At 42.8% G+C, this 22,349-nt stretch overlaps 1 protein-coding gene and 1 long non-coding RNA gene across 3 annotated transcripts; one reads left to right on the forward strand and one right to left on the reverse strand.

Moving 5' to 3' along the window:
• The first annotated feature begins 233 nt into the window (after window positions 1-233).
• On the forward strand, window positions 234-21,644 carry NPY (neuropeptide Y). Of its 2 annotated transcripts, none has more exons than XM_039221794.1 (4): window positions 234-362; window positions 15,235-15,422; window positions 19,493-19,573; window positions 21,441-21,644. In XM_039221794.1, exons 2-4 carry the CDS (start codon window positions 15,235-15,237, stop codon window positions 21,463-21,465), a joined length of 294 nt encoding a protein of 97 aa, XP_039077725.1. In that variant the 5' UTR covers window positions 234-362; the 3' UTR covers window positions 21,466-21,644. The 2 variants fall into 2 exon arrangements, with proteins under 2 accessions (XP_039077725.1, XP_039077724.1); XM_039221793.1 differs by lacking the exon at window positions 234-362 and adding an exon at window positions 14,218-14,327.
• LOC120223590 lies at window positions 17,028-18,730 on the reverse strand. The gene is made up of 3 exons (XR_005526338.1): window positions 18,668-18,730; window positions 18,520-18,593; window positions 17,028-17,099 (listed from the first exon to the last, which is right to left on the reverse strand). It is a non-coding gene; the product is annotated as an uncharacterized LOC120223590 (long non-coding RNA).
• Window positions 21,645-22,349: the final 705 nt, after the last annotated feature.

The following is a 22,349-nucleotide window of genomic DNA, read 5'->3' on the forward strand; positions in this document are numbered from 1 at the left end:
TTTTTGTATCGCACACAGTGCCACTTCATAATGTGATTGATGGATTTGCAAATAGGCGGAGAAATATTTTAACAGTCATTATACCGCCAGCTAGCCATATCATGCATATTTCATAAAGACTACTGCTTTGAAATAAATGTTTATTCTTGGTGCCCCCTCCGTCTGTTTTGCTTCAGGCATTACTGTTTTCACTTGATCAGTGACACCAGAGTCCATCTGGGCAGCACTACATTTTCGCTACATTATTTCTACCCCCGTGGGAGCAGCGATCACAATGTCTTTCCTGCAGTGAGGGTGTCCATAATGCACAAGAACGGGAATGATGACAGAAATGGCCACTTTTGCAACCAGATTTCTCAAAGGTAAGTGATTCATGAAATGCAGTTCCAGAAATAAGCTTATCTGAGCAGCAGGACCATTTGCTGGGATTGACTCAAGCACACAAATTCTAAAGTCTTCTCCAGTCTTAGGTTCTGGGAACATCATTCCCACAATATTGAGTAGGCTCTTTCCTGGCCTAGTGCCCCATTTCTGGTGATGTTATAATCTGTTTTTTTATTCTCTCCAATTTTCCTACTTCGATCTCAGCAGTCAGAGCTGTTGTTAGAGGTCTAGCTCAATCCTTTCCACGCTGGCAAGCCTGCACCGAGAGGAAGATAAAGGATACAGAAAACTCTGCATAGTTGTCACTGGGGCTCACAGCCAGGAGTCAGTCTCTGCACAGGGGCTCCCTGGCTCATGCTTACAGGTCGCTGGGCAGGAGATGTACTGCCAGTGCCTTGTCTTTTGACTGCGACATAGATCATGCAGGACAGAGCACCATCACAGAACTGGCAATATTGTTTTCTTTTGTTTTCCTCCTACACAACAGGGACAAGATGGAAAGTTTAAAATTTGCAGCTGAGGTGATGTAGGCAGGTGGATCCGTCGGGATCTCAGCAGCAGGCAGCATACTCACATGGGGAATGGAGGAGAGCTCAGTAGAGGAACTGCTTAGACAGGTGCAGGCAGGGTAAAGTGAAACAAGGGCTAGTGCTCCAAGGCCAGCAACAGCGAAGGCTCTTACCCAGTAGGCCACAGGGCAAGAGAAAGGAGTTATTACCAGAACCCAGAGAAAGTACCTGTAGATCTAAGAGAAGGCTACTTAATAGATGCCATGTCTTCAGTAGAGGTGTCTGCAGCTCATGGTGACTGGGCAAGGAGCAAACTGGAGGAAATAGACACTGGCTGCTTCTTCCTCACCCTGTTATCTCCTGATAGTACTTCCCAATGGCTGAGCCATCTTCTGTCAGAAGCCAAAGGATGTTGATGCCATGTATGATGTTCAGGCTCCCTGGGCATAAAGCAGGGTTTCTAGAAAATGTAAAGGTGGGTCCGGAGGGGCAGAGGAGAAACGTTTAGCAAACGAGGTTTGCTGGTTTAGATATTAGTGGGTCTAATGGATCAGGCGGGCAGCAGGCCTGTCAAGAATCCATGTGAACAAGTTAATTCATCATTTGGGGCTCACGGAGAAGAGGATTGTGAACTGAAATGAGAAGAAAGGAGGTGGGGAATTGAACAGGGTCATGTCTGGCATGTGGTTTCCTGGAGCCCTGCGCTTGGACTCAGGTCTGAGAAACTTTTTACGATTCAGACCTTTCACAAGGGATATATCCCATTCCTCGTCTAGTTCTTCCCCATTCTGTTAATCCCTAATCCCCAAATTGACTCTTTGAGTCAAGGAAGACCTAACTTCTGGAGCTGGGTATAGAGTGAGGAAGGAACTATGTTCCCTCCTTCACTGAAGTAAGGTGGAGAGTTTCAAGGAATGTGGCACTTCCCTATCCAAATGGGGATTTGTGACTTAGGAACTTTAGGAGACAATCTTTTGTCTCAAAGGAGGTACCCAGAGTGTTGAGGGGGTGGTGATGGACCATCCTCCCCCCTCCCCACCCATAGGCTTCTGGGGCATAGATTTGAACAAGAGTGAAAGAGGAAGAATATGAGAAGACTGTGGATGAACTCACATTAGACACTTTCAGGAATTTGTATAAAGACAGAGATATGGGGGAAAGCGGGAGACATGACATTAGGTGGTAGGTGCAAAGGAAATGCAGTTGTAAGTATTAATATGACCCCATTTATATCCACATGCTAAGGAGGTCAGGAGTAGTATAGTTAGATTAAAATATTTTTTGCACACTGGCTTACTTTTAGTTCTGTTGTACTGTAGTTAGCGGACAAATCTGTATCAGATTTAAATCAGATTTAAAGTGCATTTTTCCTCCATCAGTGTTCAATATGTGTTCTACAAATTGTATCTCCAGGGCAGGGATCCTATAACTTATTTTTGTGCCATGAAATCCTTCCTTAGAAAAATGTTTTTAAATGCATAACAAAAACATAGGATTACAAAGAAAAGTTTAATATCGAAATACAGATGTTAAGTATTTGAATGTGATATAATTAAATATACACTTCATTATTAATGCATTAATGACCATTAATAAGATCTAGTAGTGGATCTAAAAATCAGCATACTTTCGAAGGTTCATGAGTGTAGTGCTGTTTTAAGGTTTCTGCCTCATCCTCAATGTGATGTGACACTTATTGTAATGTCTATTGATGTTCCAGTCAGAGGAAATGATAACATGGCTGTGATCATTTCCACTCTCATAAATGAAGGAAATACTAAACTTTAGCTAGAGTAGTGACCACAAGGGCATATTTTTTTCATTCAATTTCATAGACATCCTGAATTCTACCCATGAGCCCCTTATCAAGAGCCTTGCTAGGATCACCTTTCTTCTCTGTTCTTCAGCCTGTCAGACAAAAACAAAGGCAGCATGAAACTAAAATTTTCAGATGTATAGTATCAGAGGAGTCTGATCTATCCCACCTCCTGACTTCTCCCCTCATGCCATGGAAAATTCTAGATAAACATAATAGGCTAGAGAGGAAAGGGTGGAGCCACCTATTTTGAGGAAGTCAGAATGTTCTAGGAGAGTCTCAGAGCTGTCCCTGAAGCCATGGCTGAAGAGGACCCTCCTATCCCACCCGCAGAGTCAGGTGGGACCCATTGTGTTTGGAGACACAGGCTCTGATCAGTCCCACAATAATGTGCCTTGCATGCGTGCCTTCTCTTATGGACTACTTGTGAGAAGAGAGGGCTTGAGGGGCGCCTGGGTGGCTTAGTCGGTTAAGCGTCCAACTTTCGCTTAGGTCATGATCTCGCGGTTGTGGATTCGAGCCCCGCGTCGGGCTCTGTGCTGACTGCCAGCTCAGAGCCTGGAGCCTGTTTCAGTCTGTGATTCCCTCTCTCTCTGATCCTCCCCTGCTCACGCTGTCTCTCTATCTCTCCTAGAAATAAATAAATAAATAAATAAATAAATAAATAAATAAATAAATAAATAGAAGAAGAGAGGGCTTGAACTTCTTACAGGATAGTTGTGGTCAGAAGGGACTTGCTGACTAAAGCCTACCCTCTGACTAAGTTGCACTAAACAGAATTTATGTGACCAACAGCTTTATACCTGTTATATAGGTAAACTAGTTACAAAGTGAAAAACACCTGGGCTGAATGAAGTTGAAACAAAAAATCAGTGACAATCTTTGTGGAAAATATCTGAACATTCACCACAAGCCTCATGCCCCTAGATGGGTGCCAAGTTATTTAGAGGACTTATAGTAGTTACATTTATTTGCATAGTTGGGCACCTCTATCTTCAGCAATATTTCACAGATTGAAGTAGAGGCTATGCTTACAGGTGCAGACCTACAAAAGGCTTCTTATGTCAAGAGTGGAGGCTCTGACTCTAAGGCAACCTTTTGGAACATGCTCGGCCATGAGGTAATGAAAAGCTGGTAGATAATACCATATCAGTGGCTTGACCTCTTGGTTATTCTTGTGATCTCAGAGAAGTCACAACTATCTGAAGAGGGGCTTGAATTTCTAATAAGGAAGACTAGACTAGTTCATACTTTTAAAGCACAAGTCACACAGGGGCAATGAGAAATATAGTTCATGACACAAGCCCTATTTTCTTATTAAACACCTCACAGTTTTCCTTGACCAAATGCTGGGAGATCCTAATAGATGGTTGGGAGATAGAGGACATTAGGATGACGGGCAGCACGATGAGGCCTCCTATCTTGACCAGGCTTCTGCAAGTCCTCATGGTAATGTGGGGGAGAGCTGGTTTCATAATGGGCATTTGCAGTCTTATGCGAGGAAGAATGGAAGGTTGAACCCCAATTCCTCTCTTCGATCAATGGGAGACTAGGACTTAGAGGTGAAGTGATGAGACAGTTTAGGATAAATAACACAAGACTGAAATGCAGGCTTTCTGATCATTGTGCTCATTCTGTTATTTAGGAAAAATTCTAAGTGAAACACAAAGACTGTTTACATCTTGGTCTTCATTGCCCCATCTCAGCAGCAGAAGGGGAGGTAGTAGCTCTGGTCTCCCAGTGATCAATGACAAAAAAAAAAGTCGGAAGACCAGATGAGTAAGACCAGATGCCAGAAAGCACAAGCCTACTAGGTACACAGTGTAAACAGTCTCACTCAAGACCCTCCCTTCCCTGCCTCCCTACCATAGAAGCTAGAATGCTACAAGTTATCTTTCTAGAGTCCCTTGCAGCTAGGTGAGTCCATGAGAGATCTGGTGACTAAGACATGAGTTGAAGTTAGCTTGTTATTCTTCTTCCATTTCCTCTTTCTTCCTGACCAGAATTAGAGCTTGATGCTGAAGGTACATCAGTCATTCTGAGGATGATGGAGCAGGACGAGAAAGAGCCTAGTCCCTTGCTGGCTTTCTAAGATGCTGTCTGAGCCCTGATTTGCTTAAACCTAGACTTTGTTTCACATGGGGTAAATAAGCTCCTCCTTTGCGTAAGTCCTCACTCATCAGGTTTTATGGTACTTGTGTAAAACCTAATCCTAACTTATATCTCAATTTGTGAATCAAAAATGTCCGTAGCATATGGCAAATGTATGCTAAAATAAATTTCAGTAGAGTAAGTTCACCTGCTCAATGAGCTAACTGAGAAAGCTGGTATGAGTTACCAAGGAGCCCAATTGAAGAGTAAGAAGATTGTCTAGATGTGAAATGCTGAGTTTGTATGGAGTGGTTTTGAAGGCCCAGAATGTGACCTGTGTATGTGCCTAACTCTCCAGCATTAATTAATCAAGGCACCATGATTCAGGGATGTCATTACTATATTTGGGGCAATCTATCCTAGTTTATCTCCTAAAAATAAAATAAAATGGCCATCAAAGGGTATAGGAAAGGAAGTACCAGCTTAAAAACATGCCTGCAAAAAACCTCTTTGACCTCGGCCGCAGCAACTTCTTACTCAACACGTCTCTGGAGGCAAGGGAAACAAAAGCAAAAATGAACTATTCAAACCTTATCAAAATAAAAATCTTCTGCACAGCAAAGGAAACAATCAGCAAAACTAAAAGGCAGAATGGGAGAAGATACTTGCAAACAACATATCAGATAAAGGGTTAGTATCCAAAATCTATAAAGAACTTATCAAACTCAACACCCCAAAAACAAATAATCCAGTGAAGAAATGGGCAAAAGACATGAATAGACCCTTCTCCAAAGAAGACATCCAGATGGCCAACTGACACATAAAAACATGCTCAACATCACCCATCATCAGGGAAATACATATCAAAGTTACAATGAGATACCACCTCACACCTGTCAGATTGGCTAACATTAACAACTCAGGCAACAACAGATGCTGGTGAGGATGCAGAAAAAGAGGATCTTTTTTGCATTACTGGTGGGAATGGAAACTGGTGCAGCCACTCTGGAAAACAGTATGGAGGTTTCTCAAAAAATTAAAAATATAACTATCCTATGACTCAGCAACTGCACCACTAGATATTTCTCCAAAAGATACAGGTATGCTATTTTGAAAGGGCACATGCACCCCAATGTTTATAGAAGCATTGTCAGCAATAGCCAAAGTATGGAAAGAGCCCAAATGTCCAATGAGGGATGAATGGATAAAGAAGGTGTGGTGTGGTGTGTGTGTGTGTGTGTGTGTAATGGAATATTACTTGGCGGTCAAAAAGAATGAAATCTTGCCATTTGCAACTATGTGGATGAAACTAGCGGTATTAGGCTAAGCAAAATTAGTCTGAGAAAGACAAATATATGACTTCACTCATATGAGGACTTTAAGATACAAAACAGATGGATGTAAGGGAAGGGAAGCAAAAATAAAATAAAAACAGGGAGGGGGACAAAACATAAGAGACTCAAATATGGAGAACAAACGGGGTTACTGAAGGGGTTGTGGGAGGGGGGATGGGCTTAATGGGTAAGGGGCATTAAGGAATCTACTCCTGAAATCATTGCCGCACTGTATGCTAACTAACTTGGATATAAATTTGAAAATAAATTTTTTGAAAAGTAAAAAAAAAAAAAAATGCCTGCAAACCACACTGCCCCAGGAATGTCGTCACAGTGAGGCCTGAAGTTAGCCTGCGGCTTGTTGGAAGGAAAGAAGATAAAACAGAGGTGTCAAGTTCAAGCCTTAGAATGAAGTTAGAGAACTTTGATTTCTTGGTCTAATTTCATCCCACTGGAGATAATTATCTTATGAGGTAATGATATTAGCTGCAGTACTGAAGTTTAAGAATAATGTTCTCCTCGGTAATATGCCATGGGTTTCTGAGTCAGAGAGGTCCTCTAAAGATTTGGTAAGAAGAGCTGAAGGTACATACAGTGTGTCTTTCATTCAATTATTTCTGAAGGGCCTCTCACTTAGTTCATTTAAATGATCTCCACTAGCACCCAACAGGAGAAAAAAAATTATTTGAATTGAAAAACAGATTTTAAACAATTGAAATAATTGTTTCCAAATATAAAATTAGGCACTATCTTAATTTCTCAAATTAAAAAAAAGAGCAAGAAAGAAATAATTAGGAATATCATGTATTGACATTCCTGGAAAAGCTTGCAAATGGATCCATTCTTAAGATGTCAAAATATATTTATAAAGCCTAAGTCTTTACTTCCCAATTATGCAAAACCTTCAGAAGTCCATAAGGGGAAAAGTTGTATTTCACCATTTGAACTTTAAAGTTATTTGAAGATGAAAACAGTTTTCCTTGAACTAACACTGAAACAATTAGACCCATTGGTATTTTGAAAAACACTTCCGGTGAGCTCATCAGAGTTTGGAAGGTCTCTGAAAATAGCCTTTCCCTAACTTCTATCTGCTTCATAGAAACAACAGAATTCTCTAGCCTTGTTTGGGGGTCCATTCAGTAACTGGCTTTGCCTTGTGACTCAGGTTTCACTTTCCTTGGGTTCCAGTCCTACCATAGAGCAAGCCACAAAGAGCTCAGTACTTTGGCCACAAACATAGCTTTTCAATTTGGAAAGACAATGTCTTTCATTCTTTCCTGAGGCCAAATGGAGAGGCTGAAAATTTAAGCAGGCATATTCCTCTGCTTAGCCCCAGGTACATCTGATCCACTCTTACAGTAGGAACCCCTGTACATCATCTGTAAAAGCACACCCCTCTTCAGGGAAACACACCCTCTCACACGCTATTAATTGACACAGTTCTTGGGAAGGCAATTTGATAAGAGTTATCAACATTGCAAATGCATGCTTGCTTTGACCAAGAAATTCCATTTCCAGGACTTCAACATGAGCAAAGACAGATGTGCAAAGTTACTTATTGCTATAGTTTTTATAATAGGAGGAGACAGGGGGGTGGGTCTGGAGAGTTCATTAAGGAATGACAAAGTAAACAAGTTACTGTCTTTGAAAGGATGTCAATATGTCTGGATGCAACGTGAGTTAGGGTGGAAATCTAACAACCATGAGAAGCTGGTCCATAAATCAAAACCATCCTGGCTCTTGTTGACATAACTGAGCTGCAGAATTAACTTTCAGTAGAGATGCCTTATTGTTGGCCTTCTTATTTTGTAAGATTATAAATTTTCTTCATGATTTTAGACAACTGAAATGGAATTCTCTATTACTTTCAGAATGTATTAGTAATACGTTCTCCCTTACTTTTGAACCATTTCAAGAGAGTGTCCATTTAGAAGGAAGGTTCAGGGAAATGCTTTGAGATGACATCCCTGGTAGTAAGTTGAGGGAGTTCTATGGCTCTTTACAGACCTTTACACTATGATACCCCAGTCGCCATTCCAATAGCTTATATCTCTGAGAGTGATGCCCCATGTTTCCCACAGGACCATTCTCTGTCAGTTTAAATGGACCCATGGAAGAAGCTGAATGAGGGAAATGCCTCATGGAGACCTGTGTTTCCCATCTCTGAGACTCAAGAGACCCAATCTGTGGTAGCAAGATCTTTAACTTAGCACTGTTTCTCCCATGGTCTTGCAGGTGGTCAGAGTTCTTATTTCAGGTCTCAAAGCTGTTCCAGTTGTTTCATGCAGAAAAGGATTTATTAAAGACTCTTTGGGACTAAGTGTTAAAACAGTAGACCCTGGGTTGAACTTCCAGAAACAACTCCCTCTAAAAACCTCACCACAGAACCAGCCCACCAAGGACACTGCTACCTTTGCCTCAGTTAGGAAGCTCCAGAATCTGGAATCTTCCATCAGAGCCATCTGCTCCAGACCATACTGCTTCCACCTCTGTTTGGGTTACAAACAGGATATTCACAGCCTGTTTCTCTCCTCTCATAACTTAGTTCCTTCATAACTCAGGGTTATTTAAAACTTTTTATGTTTAATAATATATGTGGAGAATATAGGATATCTCAGTGTTACAACTCAATTTTGAATCAAGCTCTCAAGCAACAGGATTGGAGCTAAATAACATCTGCGCCCTAGGAGCAAGCGAAGCTAGGAAACAGATGGCCACATTTAAAGCCTCTGGAGTCCTGGGAGGCTGGAAGTGTCCTGCAATGGATCTTTAGGGACATCCAATTTACAATATCTACATCCTCTAAAATGGAAACGTTCCATCCTCACACCAGAAAGTGAACATTCTTCAAACCCAACCCTATCTGAACTGAAGATAAGACTCCTCAATAAGCCTAGCAGGTAGTCGGTGCTATTGCCTGGGAAGCAGTCGTTCTACACAGCATTTTAACCACATACATGATAGGAAGTCAATGTCTTCCTAGAAAGTCTGCCTTCAATGTGGTGAAACGTGCTGGTCATTCCCCATGATCACATTTAAGGTTGCTTTCTCAATGAAGTAAGTATTCTGCTCTTCTGGGTTCTTGTGACTAGAAGCATGGGACTGGAGCTAATAATTGTAAGAAATTAAAATAACAAAAGTATGACCGTTCATAAAAACACAAAGCCACTCTCAACTCGGCACTATGGTACTGTTTTGGAATCTTCAGTACATGCCTGCACATGCAAAGCGGAGGAGAGAATTATAGCTATTATCAGAATACTTTCAAATTAAAACAAAATGATATTTTCCTGCAATTATCTGGATGTTTCAGATAAATTCTGGGGTAATTTTGGTCCAAAAAAATCTTCATAATTGAGTTCTCTCGTACGTGTACTTCTAGACAGACACTGCTAAAAATGTACCACAATCAAAGTAGTGCTGTCGGTGAACCCTGTTTTCAGCTTCACAGAGAAGCTGGGAAAGAACGTACAAGATCAAGAAATTTCTCTCCAGTGTAACAAAGTGCACAAAAAAAATTAGAATAGCTAAAAAAAAAGTCAAAAAACAACCAAACTAGGGATCACAGTCTCCTAATGTAAGTTTAAAAATATCATCTACAGAGAGAACATTCCAGAAATTGGCTGTAGTTTCTACCTGACTCCTTCACAAGCAGTACAATGAACAGAAATGTGAAGACATAAAGTTCTGAAAAAGTGGATAATCCCAATTCGGAGGGAAGTAGGGAGATGGCGTGATGGATGGGATTTGGAAAGGAAGCCAAAAGAAAAGTGTCAGGAGGGTCTTTAAACAGTCATTTTTCTCTACCATGAGAGAAAAATAGCTGTTCATACAACAGAGCTGGGAAGAGCTGCTAAGAACTGGCATTCTCTGTTTATTTGTTTTACTACCAGGGAGAAACACAGAATATAAACAGGGAAGGGACAAATGGAATGAACTCCTACTTTGCCTGTTTTTCCATACCTTTCCACATATATTCCAGAGGGAAGTAGGAGAGAGACAGGCAGGAAGAGCAGGGAGGAAATTATCGCCTAAAGCATCTTGTCTTTGAGAGAAGAGGAGGGTTTAGGTTCACTTGGAATCTGCTGAACAATCTGAACGAGGTGTGGTACTATTCAGGTTATCTCTTTCATCATGACTGAACGTTGGTAGTTTATGGTTTTTGAGAAATTACTCCATTTAATCTAAATTGTTTAATTTTTATTTGAGACTTATTTATGGCATTGCTTATTATCCTTTTATTCAAGTTGATTATTATCCTTTTAATGTCGATGAGGCTTGTAATGATTTTCCCTCCTTCAGTTTTGATAACGGCAATTTGTTTCTTCCCTCTTCTTTCTCTCTCTCTCCTTCCTTCCTTCCTTCCTTCCTTCCTTCCTTCCTTCCTTCCTTCCTTCCTTCCTTCCTTCCTTCCTTCCTCTTTCTCTTATACTGTTTGCTCTACCTGTAAAATATATCTGGAATCCAACCATTTCTCCCCTCTCCCCTGCTACCACCTTGGTCTTAGTGACCATGACGTCTCTACTGGGTTAGTCTACTAGCCTCCATGCAGGCCTCCCTCATCCAGTCATGCTGCTCATCAGGTTCTCAACACAGCAGTGAGAGTGACTCTTTATAGGTCAGATCCTATCACTTCTCTGCTTCAGAAGCTGCAATGACTCTCCACTTATGTAAGCACCAAAAATATGTACACAGTCCTATCGACCTCTCTTCTTCCACTCCTCTCTGACCTCACACACTATACTCTTCCTCTCCCACTTGGCTCCAGCCACAGTGGCTTCCTTGCTCCTCTTAGAAAATGCCAGGCACATACCTGCCCTAAGGGCTGTATGTCAGGTTTTCTTCCGCCTCTGATGCTCTGCCCTAGTTTTGGTTTGGTTCGGTTTGGTTTGGCTTATTCCCTCACATTCTTCAAGTCTTTGCTCAATGTCACCTTTTCAATGAGACCTGATCTGACCGCCTGTGGTATTATAAATACATTTGATCTTAGTTTCCAGTGCCTGGTCCAGAGTTCTGAAAACCTTTGTAATTTTTTGAGTGATAAGGGTGCTAGGAATATCTTTTGTTCTAATATTTGGTTGCTAATCCCGATTCCGGACAAAAGAGCTTCTAAGAGTCTTGAACTGTCTGAAGTGAGAAGAGTGGCTGTTTGCTGACAGGAGGGCTGGTGGCTGGGGGGCCTAGATAGTTTTGGAATGAGGACTGGTCACCAGAAAACCAAGGCATGATTGGAACTTGGAACTTTCAGCCCCACTCCTCCATCTGCAAGGAGAAGAGAGGAGCTTAAGTTAATAATCTTTTAAGATCTAAATGGAAAGATATCCAAGATATCCAAGATTAAGATTAAATAATAAGATTAATAAGATTAAGGTGCTGAACAGAGTATGTTTATTTTGTTTATAAAAAAAGGAAAAATAGAACATATATTCAGTTTTGCTTTTATTTGCATAAAAAAGTCAGAAAAGAGGCATAAGAAATTAATAAAAATGTTTGCCTGGCTGAGAGGCAAGAAATAGCATAAATGTTGACACCAAAGGGATATGAGGAAACTTTTTGTGGTGATGTATATGTTCCCTACCTTTTTTTTTTTTTAAACTTTTTTTTTTTAATGTTTTTTATTTATTTCTAGGAGAGAGAGAGAGACAGCGTGAGCAGGGGAGGGTCAGAGAGAGAGGGAGTGACAGACTCTGAAACAGGCTCCAGGCTCTGAGCTGGCAGTCAGCACAGAGCCCGACGCAGGGCTCGAACCCACTAACCGCGAGATCATGACCCAAGCGAAAGTCAGAAGCTTAACCGACTAAGCCACCCAGGCGCCCCATATATATGTTCCCTACCTTGACTGTGGTGATGAACTCACAGAGTATATGTTTACGAGTATAACCGACGGAATATTTTATTTAAAATTTTTTAACATTTATTCATTCTTAAGAGACAGAGCATGAGTTGGGGAGGAGCAGGGTCCAGGCTCTGAGCTGTCACCACAGAACCTGATGTGGGCCTCAAACTCACTGACCGTGAGATCATGACCTGAGCTGAAGTCAGATGCTCAACTGACTGAGCCACCCAGGCGCCCCACCAATGGAATATTTTAAACAATTGTAGATTAGCAAATCTCACTTATATCTCAGTAAAGTTGCTAAGGATACATATACACATAAATAAATAAAAAAACTTGATCTCGAAACAAAGGAGAGATGGTTCAGAAACTAGAAGGGGATGCTGGGGTGAGGGATGTTTTGCTTTTCAGGGGTTTAGGTTTTGCTTTGTGTCTTTCATGGGACAAACTCAAGCAGATTTATATGCTGTAAGTATATCTTTACATGTATAAGCATAGAAAACTGTGGAAAAGAGAGGAGGCAGTTAATAGAGTTAAGACTAAGAGAAGAGATGGAATATTCAGAGCCCAAGGCCAGGGGGATAAGGAGGTAAGGATATATCTCTAAATGGTGAACCCTGAGAATAAGCTTAGTTTTGGATGTCAGTGACATTATTGTAAGCTAAATTAATCAGATGTTCACAGGCTTCTCCCTTCAAGAATGGTGCATCTCCTTTGAAGTAATTTCTTCCAAATTCAGTGACTCCTTCTAAGTTTTATCTGTGATACACTCTAAAAATAAGAACTATTGAAAAGTGGACGGAGGTTTTCCTCTGATCAAGAAAGAGCTCTAAGTGAGAAGATGCTGTTCTAACTTTACCAGACATTAAGTCCCCTGAAGCCACTCTGAGAGCCCTGATATTTGTGTCCCTGTCATATGTTTATGCAATATGGAAAGAGAGGTATTCACTTAAGTGAAAGGGAGGTGGTGTTCAAAATTTATAACACACACACACACACACACACACACACACACACACACACACACACGGGGCAGGAGAGCTCAGAGCTTGCCACACAGTAATTGATATTTAACTCAGTGTGGTGGAAACAGGACAAAAACAAAGTGTCGGTTTAACAGAAATCACTTGTCATTTTAACATTAAAACAGCTTTAATTTCCTAACCATTTTACTTAGAAAGAGTCAGACTTCTAGGAGCCTTCATTCAGGGAACTTTTAGGACATAAAATCCAGATCCTGTAAAAATGGTTTCTTCACCTTTCATATTCATTCAACAGGTTTAATGTGATGTGCAAACTAATGGTGATCTCCTTTCTTTTTTAAAACCGGTTTGATTTCAATGAGAACCCACATTCTCAGTCAACGTTAATGAACTTGTTTGTAACTATTCAAGGGCTAACAAAAGAGAAATTCCTATTCGTTTAATTACCCGGTAGCTTTGGATCAGAATTTTTCGTTCGATAGCGCTTCAGTGGGTCTCCAGACGGTCAAAACGCCGCTCTTCCCCAGCAAAGTGAGCAAGTGGGTTCACCGTGTCCCCTTTCTGAGGTCTTTTCAGTCGTCACACTCTGGGTCCCATGGAGCCGGGCTCCTAGCGTTTGAGGGAGTACTTGGAGTGGGCTGATGCCCTCTAAACACGAGCTGGGGAAAGGGGCCGAAGCCCAGGAAGCCCATTCTCAGACCCTGGGAGGAGGAGGGGGCCTTTCGGGAGCCACTGAACTCGGGACTTCGAGCAGGCGTCCCGGACCTGCTTTCCGCGCGGGAAGATCCGCACCCCAAGTTGTCTCTGCTCGAAAGCGCGCAGAATTGTGCTCCGCGCCGCTTCCGCGCGGGTGCGGGAGATGCTCCGTCAAGTAGAGGGTTCACGTCCTCCCTACCCGGGCGCCCACCGAGTTGCGGTCCCGGTGCCCGGCGACAAAGACGATCTGAGCTGCTCCCATCTCTGGCAGGACTAGACGGGGTGTGAAGGAAAGCCGGGTTCGGGCGCCGCCCGAGGGCAGAGACTCGGCCTTCGGGGTGGTTCCGTACCCACGCTCGCGCTTCTCCAGGCCCCCCGCCCGGGGCAGGGCCTGGGGTCGGCGAGTTGGGGTGTGGGTGGCTGCAGGAGCCGCCGCTCGTGCGATATGGCGTCAGCCCCCTCCCCTGTCCCCCGCCACTCGGGGGCGGGAAGTGGCGGGGTGGGAGTCGCCCGAACGTGATTGCTTGAGGCCCCTCCTGCCGAGGCGAGGGAGCTCCATAAAAGAGGGTGCTGCGACCCGCTCTCCACACCCGGTCCGCTGGCTCTCAGCCCTCGGAGAGGCGCCCCGGACTGTCCAGCCCTCGCCACTCAGCCACGCCCGCCTGCCCGCCCGCCACCGTGAGTGCCGCGACCCGCTCGGCTTGGGGCGGGAGCTGGGGGACGCGCCGGCTCACCCCCCGGGGCGCTCTGGGGCCGCGGGAGGGTCGCGCCCGGCTCCCCAGCCCCTGCGCGCCGAGCCCGGTCCTCTGCTGCCCCGACGCGCCGTGGCCTCTCGAGGAGGCTAAATTCCACTTGTTCCTTCTGGTCCTTTCCGACTGCACATCCGCCCTGCTCCCCGACCTCCGGGCCGCGGGGCCCCTCTGGGTTATCTTTTGGAGGATATGGAGGGCAACGCGACCCCCAGCCCCGTTTCCTCGGGAGGTCGTCGCCTGGAAGGAGGTTTCGCCGGAGTTTGGAAGCTCCGTGCCACCTTCCCGGATCCTTGGGATCGGGTCTGAGACTGCCTGCCCTGCCGGGGAGTTCTCTTCCCTCTGTCCCAAATTGTCACCCCGAAGGCATCGTCAGCCCTACCCACCCATCTCCTGCAGCAAAGACAGACCGAAAGTATGGGAGAAGAAACTTTTCTCCTCCGGCAGGGGGTGGGGAAGAGGGTAGGAAAGTGGCAATTCCTCAGCCCACGGGAAGGAACTTCTACGTGTGTTTGTAAAGTATCTAAACTGGCTCAGGCGGGCTCTGGCCTCCGCCCCGCGCCTCCGCGTGCGTGGCTCTTCGGCCCAGCGACTTGGACAGAATTTGCGCGGACTTCCCACATGGAGCAGAGGGGTTTGGCGGGGCCGATGGTGCCTTTAGTAGGCAGCGTGGTGCTTGCCACCCCTCGCTTCCCTCTGAGGGGCTGGGTGGAGCGCGGGTGAGGGTCTCGAGTGGTAGCGGGGGGAGTGGGTGGCGAGGAAGACACAGAAGGCAGGTTCAAGCTGTGCATCCTTCCAGACCCCCTTATTCTCCGCTTTGCCTTCTGTGCCCGCAGATGCTGGGTAGCAAGCGACTGGGGCTTTCCGGACTGACCCTCGCCCTGTCCGTGCTTGTGTGCCTGGGCGCGCTGGCCGAGGCGTACCCCTCCAAGCCAGACAACCCAGGAGAGGACGCGCCAGCGGAGGACATGGCCAGATACTATTCAGCCCTGCGACACTACATCAACCTCATCACCAGGCAGAGGTGGGTGGGCTCCTCCGGGCGGACTCCAGGAGCGCCCTGCCCGCGGGAGTGGAGATCCCAGGGATCTCAGAGCACAGGGACCCGTCTTTTCTTGCTTGTTTCCCAGGGCAGCACAGTGCCAGGCACACAGTCAGTTCTCTGAATAATTGCTTTGGGCACTGACCACTTTCCCTCTGCAACTATAGTTACAGAATCGTGACCCCCCAGATTTGGGTTCCCTAAGCTGTGTGGGAGGCCATCTTCTCCCACTCACTCCCTGCTCTTTTTAGTTCTTAGAACAGTTGGAGGACTGTTGGGCAACCTGGATGGGAAAAGACCCCCTAAAACAGGTCAGGGGTGCTCCAGGAAGTGCTGTAGGGAGAAGGGTGAGCTGAAGGTGTAGGGACTACTTCCACCACACCAACCAGGAAACAGCTGGGTTGCTAAAGATATTGCCAGATTTTCCAAGCTGCCCAGAGCAAATTGCATGACAGTATTTAGGAAAAGACAAATAGAGCTATTTTCTTGTCTTCTGTACAGTGGGGTTTTTGTTTTTTTCTGCCGTCTCAGCTCTCTACTTAAAAATCCTGGTGCCAATAAATAGAAATTTAGCGTGAAAACAGTTGATCTAAAATGCGGAGACTTTCCCCATCTTATATATAGCAGGTGAGTCTTGGGAAGGAAGTGCCCACTTACTGCTTTGTTAAGGAGAAACTAGTCACGCTAGGATAAACCCTGGCATTACACGGAATTTGAAAAATTGTAAACTTTATTCTGAACCCTCGGAAAGCTAAAGTTAAATGCTGGGCTTTCCCTCTCAGCATCAAATATTAGAGGGAAAAATCATATCCAGACTGTAATATAGGATTTAAAATGTGTTTCCCAAATTGGTTCATTTTAGCTCCACATCATCCAATATCTACTTTAGTTCCAAGATCAAATGATCTCGATAAGCTAAAAAGGGTGAACCCTTTAAAAATACTAATGTTAACATATTTAAATTATGTTCTGTAAAGTATTATTTTGTTTTTGTTTTTACAATACTCTTTACTTTTTACAAGTCAGAGAGTAGTTGAGAAGGATTCAAAGTGGGGAGAATTTATATTTTTTAATACGTTTTTTCCCTTTTCATCAAAAGGGATATGACATCCTAAAAAGCTTTTGAAAAAGTCCCAGTTTACATAGAATCAGAAATACATAAAATGTCAGAATTAAATAGTACTGGTTTGTGAACCTTGAAGTCTGTTCATTTTAGTTAGCAAAAAGCAATAATGTTTTATATCCTAGTAGACTTCTCAGAAAGTTAATTGCTTCAAATTCTTGCTTATGCTTTCACAGACTAGAGAAAAGAAGTGTTGAAATAAAAAAGATATTGTCATTTGTCTAGAAAAAGCTTTGTTGGTTAGTTTGTCAATTATAACACAGTAGAACTCATTTCTGCAAAGATGATTGCTATAAAGAAAGCTTTTACCATTGTATATAAACCTTTAACATTTCAAAATGTTTCCCTAGGCATTATTTCATTCAGTCTTTACCTCGAAGCTTTGAAGTGAGTATAATTATCTCCATTTTACAGGTCATGAATCTAAGAACATTTTATGAAGGATTTTCTTTATAGGAGTGATGAAATTGGAGCCATCCTACGGATTTTCTTTGGATATTGTCCCTATCATCAGCATCCAGTGTGATTTCCAACCCCTTTGATGGTACAAAAATAAAGAGAAAGGGGCGTGAGTTTGATGGGAAGAGATTCAGGTTAGGTGGGAATGAGTCGATCCTGAACCAGAGTTTCTTGTCTCATCTTCATATAAATTCCCTCTTAGAAACCATCAGAGGCTTATCATCTGCATCCAGCATCTCCATTCCCACCCCACACACCCAGTCATAAACACAATTTTGTATTTTTGAAAATTGCAGCATCATTGGTGAACAATGTTTTCATTTGACACAAATGATAGTCTGATATCATTCTCTTTCCTCTCTTTTTCTACTCAGTCCTGGCTTTAAGCTGTATACTTCTGGTTCATTGCCTGAAAGCTGCATCATTTATTCTAGAGCATGGATCTACCACATTTGACTTTTCCAGTCCCCTAAATCAGTGGTTCCCAGCTGGGGCTGACTTTATGTGCTAAGCAACCTATGATGCCTAGGACAGCCTCCTTCAACAAAGAATTTTCCAGCCCCAAATGTTAATAGTACCAAAGTTGAGAAACCCAGCCCTAGATTAGTCTCTCTCCATCCTGATCAGACATTGGAGTCACCTAGGGAGCTTTTTAAATACACTAGTGCTGGGCTGAAGCCCTGACTTCTTTTTTTTTTTTTTTTTTTTAAATATTTTTATTTATTTCTAGGAGAGAGACAGCGTGAGCAGGGGAGGGTCAGAGAGAGAAGGAGACACAGACTCTGAAATAGGCTCCAGGCTCTGAGCTGGCAGTCAGCACAGAGCCCGACGCGGGGCTCGAACCCACGAACCACGAGATCATGACCTAAAGCGAAAGTCGGACGCTTAACCGACTAAGCCACCCAAGCGCCCCAAGCCCTGACTTCTTAAATCAGAACTTCAGGAGTGAGTGGGACCTGGGCTTTGCAGTGGTTTAACAAGCTTCCCAGCTGATACCCATGTGAAGCCAGGTTTGTGGATTTTTTTTCCCCCCGAGACTCTATCTTTGCTAGGTGAGACATTGTAGAGCAGCAGAATCCTGAATTAAGCAGAGAAGGAAGAATAGTGAACAGTGCTCTCCTGGGTGCCACTTGATGACTATAAATCCTGCTATTCTAGATTTAGGTTCTTTACTAGTAAATTGTAGAAAGCATTCATCAGTTCCTCTATTCACTGGAGCATGATGCAGATAAATGAGTTAAGGTTGCTCGAGAGTTTTCAGATTAATAAAATCAACTGATGAACAGAATAAACAGGTATATAAGCAGCGATCTAGTCCGACATCACAACTCCAGAAAATCTTGAGGAAACCTTATAAATGATGGGGAAGAGGCAGTTTGTTTGTTTTTGTTTCCTTTCAGCCCCAGCAATGGAGCAATAATAGGAAATCTTTCCACAAGATTTGGATTTAATTTTACTTGATGGGCAGTTAGGTTATACTTTGTTTTGGTGTTTTACCTATCAGCTAATCAATCCATCCAGGCTAGTTTTTCATTTGTGAACAATGTGGCTTCTGGTATACAACGAGTTTTCTGAGACTTGGTAGACTCTTCAGCAGTGAGAGAGAGAGAGAGAGGCAGAGAGAAAGACCAGTGCCCTCACTCACCTGGAGCAAGTAGCATATACTTGCATCCACACAGAGTCCTAGACAGATCCTGCTCTAGGAGAAAAAAAAGACCAGTAAGATTCCATAGTCTTTCCACGGACCGGTGAGATTCCTTTATATTTACAGGGCAGATTAAAACCACAGCATGAAAGAAGTTTTTTAGCTTTTGGTACCCCAAATAAATATGGAAAATATAGGACCCATGTTTGTTGCTTTCTGTCAGAATGGGTGAATTTCAACAACAGCACCTTGCATTTGTGTTTTACTATGTTGCTTTCAAAACATTGTGATTCACATTAGATTTCTACAAAGACTCCAATTTAAACATGGGTTATGATTCTTATAAATAAGAAGAATGAGGTTTGAAGACACAGGCAGGTCAAGAACTTCTGTCTGCTGATTTTTTCCCTAAGGCTGTTTCCAAACTATCATCTGGTCTCTCTGTTAAGATGTAAACTGCTATAAATCATCAGAATTATAGCCAGTTAACCAAGTACGGAAATCTTGAAAATTATACTGCAATGTGTTTTTATTTCCTGTCACCTGTTTATAAAAGTCTGTCTATGTATCTACGGTTTGTGGAACTATACAAGGCAAGAATTTATCTAGAAATTTTTATTGGTTCAAATAACCTGCTAACTTATTGTTTAAGCAAAATTATACGTATGTATGATTTGAAATCCTATTTCTGATAATGTTTATTTCATATACCTAGATTACTTGTTAGCAGATGACCAACCAGGCGGGAGACTATCTTTTGTTCTTTTTATGAATATATCAAACTTACTTTAATATATTCTTTCTTTTTCTTTTCTATTTTTTTAGGTATGGAAAACGATCTAGCCCTGAGACACTGATTTCAGACCTCTTGATGAGAGAAAGCACAGAAAATGTTCCCAGAACCAGGTATGAACCACTTACGTGGGGACATTGTTGCAGAGTTCAAGATGCACAAGGGAGGAAAAGCCCAGAGGCCGGCCTGGGAGGGGGAAGACATTGGAAAGGGTCTTCTAGGCCAGGTAGCATTTTGGCAGAAATGGAGATGGAAAATAGGGCAGTGAGGACCTTTCTTTTCATTGACTAATATGCAAATCTCTAAAATTTTGTGGAGTATTATTTTCTACCCCAGATTATTTAGTGCTCCTTTGAAATTTTTAAATATAAGAGACTTCCACCTCAGAAATGACTCTATATAGAATTTCTATCTGTGTTAGAATTGAGAGAAAATAGAGTGAGTCCCTATCTCTACACTGAAATGACTAACAGACCATCTTTGGTGGGGGTCGTCTTTAGTTTTCATACATTGTGTGGAGTGTCTACATACCCTGCTGATATCACTCATGGGTCTCACTCTAGTCTTCCTCACTTTACATGAAGCTGGAGATCAATCTCGGCTGGGTGGGGGCTGTTGTTTCCTTTTGGAAATATTTTAAGCTCAATATCACAGAGTAATATCAAGGAATGAATGTGAAGGACATCATATTCTGAGGGACTTGTCTGTAACCTCGGGGGCTTTCTGGGAGTGTGGAGCCATCTGGGGAAGAGGTGCCCACCAACAGCCAGTGTCACACATTGGACAACGACGGGTGCTGGGAAGTAGCCTCACCCTCCTCTGTTTTCATAACTTTCTGGCTCTACTGTCTGATGCCTTCTGCCTCTACACTTAGCAAGATCATATGGCACATGGTCCCTCCATTTCTGTGGGAGCTTGTCTGCCTTAAACCCAGAGCTCCACAATGTCAAGAACCAGGTTCCCCAGAAGAGGTCACTAGAACCCTTGCTCAGTGAATGTGACTGGAGTGTCCCTCTTCATTGGGGTTCTCCCCAGAGAACAAGTGGGGTGACCTGCTGAGCCACTTACTTTCCCTCCCTTTGTCCTTCTCTCCTCTTGTGAAATGGCCAGCCAGGGCAAAGGTGCAAGTCTAAAGTCATCAAGTTTTTTTCTCTGAAGGAAGTAACAATTTGGATTGGAATAAAATTCCAATGCTCTTGTCTGGAGGTATCAACCCAGATTTAAACAGAAAATGCAAGGGAAACAGGTGGAAAATTCATAAGGGTTGTTTTTAATACTAAACAATTGATGCCTTTAAGGTTTCATTGACATGCATGTGATATTTGCCGTGGTAAAAAGTTTAACGTAAACCTTACCTCCTTTGGGTAAGGAAAGGGACCATCCAGACTTAATACTCTTGCTGTTACTCTTCGTTTTGTGGTTTAAAGTCTCACAGTTGGTGCATGAAATAGAGTTAATTGCACCCTGATGGAGACAGCCTCAATCCTGTGCGGTTAGGAGGAGGCAAAAGTTGACATCCTCGAAGTTGCCTGTGAATGCTATTTTACTAAAAAGAGTTCTTTATAAAAATAGTATCTTACTACATAAAAAGCCTTTCAGGAAAACAAAAGAAGCATATTCAGAATTGAGTAACACTGACTTTCTTGTTACCATTTTGCGTAATTCCTGTAGTTTGGATCTTCAGAAATATTGCAGCGTTCTTTGGCTCCTTTGATAAATTCAGAGCCTTTTAAGTACTCCTTCTGAGATTTGCTTGAGACTTCCGTGAACATGAGTGAAAACTACTCAGCTGGGTCTCTGTGTATTATGCCACTGTCCCCGCTCTGATATTCTACCTGACCTCCTATTTAGAATGCCAACAGGAGCCCTTTCAACAGTTTCTGATCATCTTTCAGTTTGGAACTGAATGTCTCACTTTTGTAAGCCTCCCAGGAATTTGGGAAAGCTTCTCTTACATGCTTTGCTTCTTATGTTTGACAGGCTGGAAGACCCTTCTATGTGGTGATGGGAAATGAAACTTGCTCTCCAGTCTTTTCCTATTTTTCAACCCATATTTCATCCTGTAAAACTAGAGTCTGCTGGTCCTCCCAATGCATGCTGCCACTGGGCTCAACTCTGCAGAGTCTCCCTTTGTCGTCCTTGTATATACGTGTGTTTAAATAAAGTACCAAGCATTCAAACATGTATGTTCCTCAATGAAAAAATCTGTTGTTGCAATAGTCAAAATTATTTTAAGTTATTCATTACATCACAAACTCACTCAGTAGAAGGTTCAAGGTTCGTTTCACCAATATTAAAGCAGTGACTATGAAAGTTATAAAGATAAGATGATTAGTGATGATCAAGACTCAACTGTGTGTGTGTGTGTGTGTGTGTGTGTGTGTGTGAGAAAGAGAGAGAGAGAATAAAATATTTGGAAACATTGAGCAGGGGAATGTTAATTGAGAATAATTTACGGAACTTTCCCCCCATATACACATGAAATCGATGTTAACCTGATAGCCTTTGCTATCAGCAGAAAGGATTCCTGTCTAATAGAACTTTCTGCAAAATATCTTCTCCTCGAATATAGTAGCCACCAGCCACATGTGGTTTTTGAGCACATGCATGAATGGGATTTAAATTTGATTGGGTTTTCATTTCAATAGCCACATTTTTGGGGTACCTTTCGTATCAGACATCTCAGATCTGTACATGTATTTAGGCCCCCACACTAAGAGTCTGAGTCATAAACAGAAATACACTGAGTAGGAATGACTACTTTTTCACAGAACATGGGGTATGTTAATTAATTTAGCTGAAGGTTATTAAACTTTCTCCCTCCTTCATGTACCTATGCATGGGCTTAGTTTAACATTTATGCTACCAAATTCTTACATGTAATTTTTA

This window comes from Hyaena hyaena, unplaced genomic scaffold, assembly GCF_003009895.1.
Source record: "Hyaena hyaena isolate Hyena2069 unplaced genomic scaffold, ASM300989v1 scaffold_1013, whole genome shotgun sequence".
Taxonomy (NCBI): Eukaryota; Metazoa; Chordata; class Mammalia; order Carnivora; family Hyaenidae; genus Hyaena; species Hyaena hyaena.